Source organism: Bactrocera latifrons, unplaced genomic scaffold (assembly GCF_001853355.1).
Source record: "Bactrocera latifrons isolate USDA-ARS-PBARC rearing strain unplaced genomic scaffold, ASM185335v1 scaffold_23, whole genome shotgun sequence".
NCBI classification, from domain to species: Eukaryota; Metazoa; Arthropoda; class Insecta; order Diptera; family Tephritidae; genus Bactrocera; species Bactrocera latifrons.
In genome coordinates, this window is record NW_017535852.1 from 1,408,389 (window position 1) to 1,420,154 (window position 11,766).

An 11,766-nucleotide genomic window follows, 5' to 3' on the forward strand; every position below is an offset into this window, starting at 1 on the left:
CCAAATTTCGTGAAGATATCTCGTCAAATTAAATAGTTTTCCATACAAGAATAAGATTTTGATCCTTAACTTTATATGGCAGCTATATGCTATAGTTGTCCGATGTAAACAATTTCTTCGAAGATTTTAGTAAAGCCTTAAATAATAATCTGTGCCAAATTTCGTGAAGATATCTCGTCAAATTAAACTTAATATACCCTATTCAGCGTATAAAAATAACACAACTACTCAATGAGTTTAAAACATATTATATGTGCATGTGTGAGTGTGTGTAAATCGAATGAAGTCGAAACGTCAATACTTGGACAAATTACACACATAAACGCAAATATTTATGTATGACAGTTTGTAATTTATGAATATCAACGCCATAAAACCAAAAGCTCCGTCGGCATCTGTGCGTGTGTGTGTGTGTGTGGTTGTTCGATGTTATTCTATAATTTTGCACTTATTCCATTTTAATGTGAATTTTTTTCAATACAATCATTGTTTACTCATTTTTCACATAGTGATTTAATGATATGTCCATGAAACGACCCAACGATATTTGAATGTAAACATATGTACACGGATACAAACATACATGTACATACATGCATATATGAAAGTAGCGAAAAGTGCGAGCAAAATAAAGCCGAATGAAAGTAAGAAAAAATAAGTAGTGCAGCAGATTAGTGTGTGTGTTTAACGATAAAAATAATATAAAATTAAATTAAATTACAACAGAACGAAAGAACAAACCGCACAAAACCTTAAAAAAAAATAAGTGAAATACATATGTACATACATAAATTTCGTAAGAAAAATCCACAATTACATAAGTGAGTTTTTGCGAACATATTTCAATCGCTACAACAAAATTAATTCAAGTGAACAGCAACATCCGTTAATCGGCAAACTAAAAAAGAAAACCCAAACAACAACAAAATATCACAACAACTTGTGTTCAACAAAAAACGCGCTTTACACCAACAATTGCATTGCAATAAATTCGCCGTAATCGAAGCCATTTGATTATTTCACTTCGCTAACCGCATAAAAGGAAACAAAAACAAAAACATAAAAGAAAATGGGTTGCACAACATCGGCCGAGGAACGTGCAGCGCTCCAGCGTTCAAAGCAAATCGAAAAGAATCTCAAAGAGGATGGCATTCAGGCGGCAAAAGACATCAAACTTTTGCTGCTGGGTAAGTCTCAAAATTTATAAAAATATGTATTAATTACGCTTAAATGGGTTATTACTTATTTTTACACCACTCTGACCATTTGCTAATTCTAGTGACATAAAGTTCGCCGCACTTTCGATCGCCAAAGATCTGGTAATCTCTCTGCCCTCAGTAAGGCTAGCCTCTCCCTATTTTAAGCCCGTTTAGTGCGGTGTCTCGCCTTCAAACGGATATTCTTTGATTACCCAGAGGCTACCTGGTCTATGACTTGAAGTCGTGAGATACTTGAGCCATATGTAAAAGAATAATTTCTGGCCACTCTCTAGCGAATGGCGATCAGAGAATTTTCCTCACTTGCGTGAACTTCTACACATGACTCCATCCTCTGATACAATATAGCGTCAATTGGTGATTGCAAGTGTAGTCAGGTCCTTCTCCACCTCGTACCTCGTACAGCTCATCGTTCCGCCGATTGCCGTATTCGCCGTTGACTCATCAGATGTGATCATCGTCCATGCATCTGCGCATTATATGTACTTAGCAAGACGGGAATGATAAGTGACTTGTAGAATTTGATTTTTGTTCGTCGAGAGAGGACTTTACTTCTCAATTGCCTACTCAGTTCGAAGTAGCAGCTGTTGGCAAGAGTTATTCTGCGTTGGATTTCGAGACTGATGTGTTGTTTGTGTTAATACTGATTCTAATAATAAGACGAAATTATCTACGACTTCGAAGTTATGACTGTCAACCGTGACGTGGGAGTCAAGTCGGGAATACGACGACTTTTTCTCTGATGACAGGAAATATTTCGTATATCCCTTGTTTACTACCAGACCCATTTGCTTCGATTCTTTGTCTAAAGTGGAGAAATGGCCAATTAAGGGAGTATCCTTGTCTGAAACCTCGTTTGGTATCGAAAAGCTCGGAGAGGCTTTAGAAAGAACGAAGAGTTGGTGTGCGTTATATGTTAATCTGGTCGATAGTAGATTTTCTAGGTCTAAAGCTACACTTATAGAAGTTAGTTGACGGTGGGGCTATGCTTGATAAAACCTTATATGCGATGCGAGGAAGCTATTCCCACGATAGTTGGCTCATACTGTGGGGTCGCTCCTTTTGTAGATTGGGCGGAGCACACTTAGCTTCTAATCGTCGGGTATGATTTAATCCGACCATAATTTGCTAAGAAGCTGTTGCATGCACCTTGTTAGTTTTTCAACGCCTTATTTGAATAGCTCGGCCGGTAATCCATCGACCACTGCCGCTTTGTTTTTCTTCAGCCGTGTAATAGCTATCCGAACCTTATCATAGTCGAGCAATGGAATATCTATACCATCGCCATAGACTGGAAAACCGGGTTTACTATCTTCAGACATTACACTTTCCTTTCTATTCAGCGGTCTTATTTCGTTATAGAAATTCCATCACTAGTTCTGAATTTCGAGACAGTAAAAATGGTTATGCTAGGGACCTTCGTTTTTTTTTCGTTGTGAGTAGTCGCAAATATCACCGAAGTTAACAAAACACACGATTATCGAATCATTCGTTCAACAGTTAGTTGTATTAAATTATCTTTGATCCATTTCACTTGTTTCGCTAACAAAATTGTCCATCATAAAAATTTGTCCGGAAATATGTGCTTTTGAAGCTTTGAACTAAAAATACTTGTATAATATTTTGCCTCTATGCAAATGCATAGTAACGTGTCTTCGCCAAATTCCGAATTATTGTGGTTCGTTGCTGTAGTAAGCACCCTCCCTCCTCTCCATTGTATCGTACATCATCGTGTTTATGTTTGAAAGGAACGTGTAATTGCTAGAAAAGTAATAACATACTCAGTAAATTTGATGTTGTTTGTATTTTTGTTGTTTTCGTTGACAACCTTGTTGTTGCTATTGTACTTTTCTAGTAGTTTTCCACCAGTAAATCGTTTTTAATCCTCGGCTCCATGAATGTCATTTGACAAACAAATGAAAATGCCATTATAAGCACGTATGTATGTGTGTGTGTGTATTTTGGATTGCAAGCGCACTTGTTTGAATATTTCGTTTGTGCCTGTGTGTGTGTGTGTGTGTGTACGATTGTCTATATTATGCCCTAAACTGCCGCAGATACGAGCCTACTATCGGCCCATTTCCTCTGTTGCTTTCATTTTGTCTATTTTTTTGTGTGCAACTCTGGCAGGCAAAATCGTTGTCTGGCGTTCCGACAACATTGTATCCGTAGAAAGTTGCTGCCACACATACGCACACAGCTAAACCCACGTGCTCGTTCAGCAGAAGGAAATTCCTTACACTTGCCTGATTGCAATGCAGCTCACTTCCGTTCACTCCCCACCGACCAGCCGCCAAAATCGCCTGCATTTTGTGCAAATATACACATATAAATGTATGTGTGTGTATGAGTGTGTTTACTAAGGCATATGGTAACTCCCACTTGTCGAACTCTAAGTACTCGTTGCACTCGGCGAACTGTCGTCTCTAATGCGAGCGACTTGTTTCCGCGCGTATGGGTGAGTGCAGCAATATACAACCCAATTGGAATTTTGAAATTTGCGGTTCCAATAGTTATCGTGAGAGTAAAATTATATTTACGCGTTAATATGGAGTTCACGGCACCAACAAAAACGATTTTCTTTTTATCTTATTCTTATAATTTTATTCTGGTTCTATAACATCTCTAGATGTCTTGCCCTCAATGATCAAGTTGATCCGTGGAATGGTTTTGGCGATACAGGCTTGAAAAGTTGCGCATTCGAGGTCAGCTTTGTAGTCACCTAAAGCTTTAAACATATTTTTCTCGAAACGGTGTTTTCAACGTGAGTTGTCAAGATTCCACGCAGACACTACTCCAAATGACAGCAGAAGTTTGTGGCAGAGGCAAGGTGATCTTATCCCAGCGAATGAAAGAATTAAGAAGTGTAATACCAAGGACTCTTCTCCCAAGGGACAGCATTGCCAAAAGGGTAAAGGTTACCCTTAGCAGCAGAGCTGAATGGGATGATTCCACTCTCATGCTACTGATTAGGTTTAGTATAATCAAGATTTGGTGCAGGAGTCACAGGAGCACGCACCAAACTCTCCATACTTATGGGAAGTTTTTCGAGCATTTTTCAAACAGAAGTCTTTGTCATAAGTTGGTGCATTGAAAGAACCCTCCAACGCAATCTTACGTATAATCATACTTAGCGACAATCAAGTGAAGCTTAAAGCAATCTCTGCCTATGACGTCAAATCGACTGAATAGTCTAGCGGAACGTAACCAAGTGCACGTCATCCGGGTCTCAGGTCACAAAGTTATAGCCGAGAATGAACTGACTGATGAGATCGCCCGTTCCGCAGCATTCTCCAATATAGTAGGACCTGAACTCTTCAGCGGTGAGTCCTCATACCATAAAGGAGGTGCTCCGCAAGGAAGAAGTTGGTAGGTGTTATTGGTGGGTTATAACCTCAGTAGGTTTAAATATAATATAATCAAACTGCCTGGGGACAAACTCAAGTAGCTCGACACATTCTAAACTGGCCACTGTAAGCTCAAGAAGCACTTATATAGCATAGGCCTAGCTTCTTATGCAAATTAACGTTTCTGCGACAGGGAGCTTGATAACTTCAGAACACCTGCTAATTGACATCAGAGCAGTCTGCAGTTGCAGAATAAAGGCCCTGGGCTCCATCTTTCCAAATAGCGATCACATCGCCTTACTAATACCTAGCAGTATTTTGGAATTTATCAATATGTTGTGGCTAGATGGGTCTTTGCGATTTAAGACAGGCCACAATAGAGCCAAGATCTGATATCATACGTGATTCAACTAATGTTAATAGCAGACCGATACTTCAACTTAGCGTCAGCTGTCAACTGTCAATGGTTAACTGTCATTTTTTTCTAAAAAAAAGTCCACAATAATGCCATATTTGTCCCATTCTACTTAATTGTTATTATTCATAACGCCACCATATTCCAACAGGGTTAATTATCATGCATACTGCATTCAACGCTGTGTACATATTTAAATGGAAATCACTGTAGCAGATACTAAATTCTAAATTGCACGACCGAGACGACGACGACGAATCGTTAAATAGGTATCTGCCAACAGCAGCAGAGCAAAATCGAGTTCACAACAACTACAAACATTCAACTGTCTCGTTACAACTACCGGTTTTACCTGCATATGCACATGGCTACCCTCTTGAGTGGGCGGCACTGGTTGCTTCTGTTGCACGTACACCAAATTGTGACGCTCTCCGTCCTCTCCTTCGGGCTTGTTTGCTTACTTTGTTTGTTTTAACTGTTGCGAATGCATTTTTTAATGTCATTTGTTGTTGGCGACAATGTAACCTTCTTGGCAACAACAACAACCACTACATATATTAAAATGTGTAGGGCTTTGCTACGTCTAATAATTGTTCGCTCGAGCAGGGAAAACTTATCGTCGACGACGAATAAAAAAACAACAACAACAACAATAACGACAAAAAGGAAATAATAAAAACAAGTGTTAAATAGTGCAGATGAGGCAGGATACGTTTTTTTTTTTTTTTTTTTTTTTTTTATTTGGTGTGTTTTTGTTTTATAGTTCGTCACATAGTCGTTTTCTCCTCGATGTTGAAGTGTTGGAGCCGAGGCGCATTAAGCGCTCTTCACGCTATTTTGAATGATTTACATGTATCTAAGTATGATATTTACAAGGGCGGTCAGATAAATTGCTAACTCTGCTCCTAAGATTAGAATTTAACTCACGTTAGGCAATATGCGATAGATCTCTTGTGGTATTCTCTTTATTTAGCACATAACATTTAGTTCAATTCGGTCTTAGAAACAAAATAGGCCCACATTGTAGTCTTCTTCTTTGCTATCTTGATTTTTATAATATACCAAAGGGTAGTTGGGTTTAAACAACAACAAACAATCTGCACTACTTCCTGGCCATTCTCACGTCAAAATTCCATTTGGCGAGAGGAAGTCTTCTACCCAGAAAAAAATGGCACGATGACTGCTCTTCAAATGAAGGTGCTAATTGACTTCAGTCTAGCTTTGATGCTTTTTAGCTCACCGGAGGTGTTGTTGAAGCAATTTCTTAATCAAATGTGGTTTTTTTGCGGGTCGTCGAGCGTTCAAACCAGCATCCCAGAACCAGTTTCGTATAGTTCTAGCAGTGATATCGTGTTTAATGTCTTCTATGATCCTCATCCTGATGTCTTCAGCGGTTTTGAATCGATCTTTTAGGCTAATGTGATCCTTCCTAGAAGATGCTTTCTTTGTTGCTCCTGAGCCCGGTTTTTTACTCAGAGACGTTCTGCTTTGATATTTGAGTTGTCGGTCCATAATTCCGGTCTCTTTTAATGAATAGCTTAGCGCAAACGACTCATAATACTCAACTAGTATTTCTTCTTGATTACAGTTTGGCCGGTCGGAAGTGATTCGAAGTGCCACAAAGCTCGGTAGTCGAAGAAAACTGTCACCTTAACCCTGATTTTCGACCTGCTTGACATGGTATTCTCGGCTTCGGCTCACCTTTGTCACGATATTCGACCGATTATTTAGTAGTCGGAAAGCATTGTTTTTTCGAAAAAAACTGTGTAATTTTGGAATTAATCGTGCTTTCACTTTTCTTAGTCCCAAATAATCTTTCAAATGGTTTTCACTGATACTTCGGATTTTTTCAATATACCCGTAAGATATCTGACTTCTAATCGTCGATGCTCAAGCACCAATTCTTTAATTTTATTGGCGGCTGATGATCAACAGTTGATGTTAATGGCGGGCCTGCTCATGGTTCATCGTCAACGTGTTCTCGACCCTTTTTGAATAATTAGTGCCAACCAAAAACACTTGCTCGCGACAAAGAATTATCACCGAAACCTTTTCCAACATTCTGAACATTTTGGCAACTCCCAGAAATTTGATTCTGCACACAAAATTTAATCGAACTTCTTTGTAGAATAATTTCAGTTGTCAAAGCAGAATAGCACAACCGCGAGCCGAACTAATCTGGTCTGCCACTATATAAAAAAAATATATATACTTGTATATATTTATTTGCCTGTATGTGCGGCGCTTACTTTCAGAGCAATTACCGCTAAATCGGTACAGCTTTGTTCTAAGCATAAATAAATTATGTAACAATGGCTTCCATGTGTTAGTATGTGTGTTATAGTCACCAACACAGCAAATGTAAATGCCAAGGATAGGTTTGCCAGCAATTTTTTTGCATGTTAATGCAATCAATAACTTAAATTAATTTGGCTCAGATGAACAATTTGCCTTTCTCATTTGGTGAGGATATCGTTACCAGCAAGGAATAGTGCTTATATAGCCATAATATGCCGTTAGAGGGTTTGCTGTGGAAATAGTAGTCAAGTTGTAGAGTAGAGTGTGGATAAACATTACCGTAAAGGCGCACTGCGTTGCTTTGTGTGAATTTTAATATAATATAAAAAATGTTTAAAAAAAACCTAGTCAATTTTCACAAGACAAGTAATTAGGAGGAAAAGGATCAGGTGATAACCACACTGTTCACCACATAACGGTTTTGTTAAAAAGTACTAAAAGTGTGATAAATAAATAAGCCAAAGACATGAAATTTCCACACAGCTTGATAGAAGAGATCCTTAAAAGAGCCGGTGTCAAAATTGGATAATGGGCATGGCACTGTCCAACTCTATGTGAAATCACATATCTCTGAACTTACTTTACCAATTTCAACCGAATTTTGTATAGTATATAGGATTATTCCCATGTTACATTACGAAGGTCGGTGAAATCGGATACGAAACACACCTATTTCCCATATAACACAATTTTAAATTCCATCTGATTCATTTACTTTCTCGTATACAAATCATGAAACAATCAATACATATCATTGTGTGAGGTAATATATTGTCAAAAAAGTCTTGCGGTATTTGTTTTTTTTTTTATTTTATAACGGTTTGATGACTTATGCCCAGCTCTTGACCGAKGCTATGGCTGCTACTATGCCGGCCTCCTTCGACCAATTCAACGATTTTGTCGCAATTTTCGATGACAGGCCTTCCGGAACTTGGCGCATCCTCGACCACCTCCACACCAGAACGAAAACGTTGAAACCATCGTTGTGCGATCTATACCACAAAAATGGTTGTAATCGGGTCAATATTTCCCTCAGCCTCCATGTACCTAAAATAAAGTTTTTGAACTTCCGGCTAAGTTGACTGCTCCCCCGGCTGGTACTGGTCGAATACTCTCAGAGCTGGAGTGTTTTCAGCTTTCGTGGCCGCTGTCTCTTAATTCGCTGAACTATGTCAATATCGTCGTATCTCATACAGCTCAGCGTAACATCGATTGCGGTATTCGCCGTTGGCAGTGCGCAAAGGACCATAAATCTTCAGCAGAACCTATCTCTAGCAAATTCGAATGCCCCTGCACCATATAGCAGTACGGGGATGATGAGTGACTTGTAGAATTTGGTCTTTCCTCGTCGAGAGAGGACTTTACTTCTCAATTGCCTACTCAGTTCGAAGTATTACCTGTTGGCAAAAGTTATTCTGCGTTGGATTTCGAGACTGATGTGTTGTTCGTGTTATTTATAGTTCTAAGATAGACAAAATTATGTACAATTTCGAAGTTATGACTGTCAAAATTGACGTGGGAACCTATATTTCGTCTTACCCTCATTCACTGCCAGACGCATTTGCTTTGCTTCCTTATCTAGTCTGGAGAAAGCAGAACTGATAAAATTCAATCAGTTTCTTGAAGGTGGGATTTAATCTTTCACACAATACGCTCGATAGCACCTTATATGTGATGTTAAGGAGGCTTATTCCAACTTAGTTGGTGCAGGCTATGAAGTCTAAATTTTTTGGGATCGGGCAGAATACAATCTCAATCGTCGGACATGCTTTCGTCCAATCACGTTCTACAAAGAAGCTGATGCAAGCTCCTTATCAGTTCATCGCCGTCGTGTTTGAATAGCTGGCCGGCAATACATCGGTCCCCGACACTTTGTTGCACTTCAGACGCATAATCGCTATTCGAACCTCTTCAAGGTTGGGCGATGGAACGTCCGCTTGGGAAATCTGCTTCACTATCTCCTGATGTTATGCTTTCACTGCCATCCAGAAGGCTGGAGAAGTGTTCCTACCATAATTTCAGTCTGATCTGGTTGTCAGTCACTAAAGCACCACTGGGGGTCTTACAAGTGTATGCTCCGGCCTTGAAACCTTCTGTTAGTCGCCGCATTTTTTCGTAGAATTTTCGAGCATTACCCTTGTCGGCCAGCTTGATAAGCGCTTCGTACTCAGTCATTTAGGCTCTCTCTCTTCTTTTGTCTGCAAAAGCGTCTCGTTTCCCTCTTCAACACTCGGTAGCTATCCCATCCCTCTCGTGTTGTTTAATAAAATGTAGTCATGCCAAAAATAGATAAAGCTTAACATTTTCTTACTTGTTTGATATTAAAATTAAAGACATTTTTTTTTTTGTTTTTTTTTTTTTGTTTCTTGTTTACTCGGCTAAAGTCTAAATAACAAAATTGTGTCTGCTTAATAATCGGAAGCGCTTCTGACTACCAGAAATAATGGCTTATTTTTATAGGAAACAATTTTATGACGCTTTCTTTCACGGATTTCAGTATAATTGAATTGGTTTTGTAATTAAGAATAAGTGTAGTTAACAAATTTACAAACTTTTTCTACGAAATAATCTATTTTCGAACTCAACGAAATATTCAAATAATACAAACCTACTCATTTCTACACTTAATACAGCTACACAAAGCACTTGCCATAAACATATGTACATGTGTGTGTATGTATGCATCTATGTACTGTCACGCCATGTGACTGTGTTCATTCAATGTTATATATGTATGTATATACAATTTGGTAGCATTTTCATTCAATATTTCAGCATTTGGCAAAGCAACTGCGCACTGCGCCGAAAACTATGCTAATAAAAGCGATGTGTGGGTGTGTGTGCTGTCTAAAGCTTTCGCCACTCTGACAATAGTGCTCACACAATTAACTGTTATATCATGCACACACACACACACTCATACCTACACATACACACTCACCGAGCGTTTTGTAACGAATGCTTACATAGCAACCTTTTATATGTAAATGAAGTAATATTCCAATGTTGGCTGGAATTCACAAGGGAGGCGAGTTGGAAGCAACGAATTTTCCATGAGCGAGATAGCGACAGCCCGGGATGGAGACTAATCAAATGATAACTTTGCTATTGTTGTTGCTTAGATTGCTTTGTGTTGGCAATGCCACACAGGATATTAGGTTGTTTATCCTCTTCTTTTTCTTTTGCTACTTTCGGAAGTTTGATAGTGTGCGTGTGTGTGTAAAAATGTCACATTGGTTTTGAGGATTTATGCATACAACCGCACATGATGCTTTTAAGATGTCAAACAAAATACATTTTATTACAAGGTTTAAGATTTTGAGAAAGAAAGGTAGAAATATGAGAATCTTTCTCCAAGCGCAGTGTATTTACAGTATGTTTGCGAGAGACCTTTGTGTTTATTTTTACCCGAATTTTTGTACACCGTCACTTTCTCTGTACCTCGGTTAACTTTTTACGACAATTGTGCAAAATTTTCAGAAGGAAGCGTTGTAGACCCTATAAAACATAAAGGGTTATCCATTTCTAAGTTTCTTACATTTCTAAAGAGAAGAACACAGAAACTTCAATGTCTATTGAAACTCAGTAAAAAAGAATTTTCTCTCTTTCAAAAGAGTGCATTTATTTTTTGAAGATTGTCCGCAGAGATTTTAGACTTCACATATTCCCACAGCAAATAGTTCAACGGTGTGATATCACACGATCTTGGTGGCCAAACGATCGGCCCAAAACCTGAAACTATCTGCTCACGGCTCACGGTATGGCTCTTCGTCCCAAATGCCGCAACTTTGCTTGTTTACATACCCATTAAACCAGAAATGCTATCGCCAAAAATTTAGACTTACTATAAAGATAATGGTTTGCCGTTATGTTTTAAAATTTGTTTCGTGCTGGCTCGAGAAAGTCCCAACGGAAAGACCCAATTCGACCTCTATATGCAGCAATACCGGCTTGTATCAGCATTAACGCACCGATTATTAACTTCCAAGGCACAAATCGTCTCGGGGTTACCTGCGTAGACAAGCAACTTCACATAACCCCACAAAAAATTTCCAGCGGTGTTAAATCGCATGATCTTGTTATTCCAACGACAAGATCAGCAAAATTTTTCTTCCATAAAGTGATTGTTGGCCGTATTGTTGGAACCAAAGGCATCCACATCAATATCCTCCAGTTCAGATATGCAAAAATCATTAATGATGGTATTCCCCCTTGACTGTAATATTAAAAAAAAAAACTTTTTGAAAAAATATGAACGAAACCCCAAGATCCTTCCCAAAATGTTTAATGAAGTGAATGAGCACAGATTCATTTATTGTGCGGATACTATGCTTCTAGCGTCTCTAAGGATGCGCATTATCAACTAGACTAAACGTTGTTTCGGTGTAAGTCTTCTTCTTCTTGATTGGCGTAGACACCGCTTACGCGATTATAGCCGAGTTAACAACAGCGCGCCAGTCGTTTCTTCTTTTCGCTACGTGGCGCCAAT

At 38.8% G+C, this 11,766-nt stretch overlaps 1 protein-coding gene across 4 annotated transcripts in view; it reads left to right on the plus strand.

Annotated features, from left to right (window-relative positions):
- The window catches only part of LOC108968798 (G protein alpha o subunit), a 102,417-nt gene that overhangs the window by 14,789 nt on the left and 75,862 nt on the right, over positions 1-11,766 (plus strand). For all 4 annotated transcript variants that reach the window (XM_018933054.1, XM_018933055.1, XM_018933053.1 and 1 more), the window contains exon 2: positions 510-1,187. In XM_018933054.1, the coding sequence (XP_018788599.1) occupies positions 1,070-1,187 (118 nt within the window). In that variant the 5' untranslated portion in view covers positions 510-1,069. The remainder of the gene's footprint in view (positions 1-509; positions 1,188-11,766) is intronic.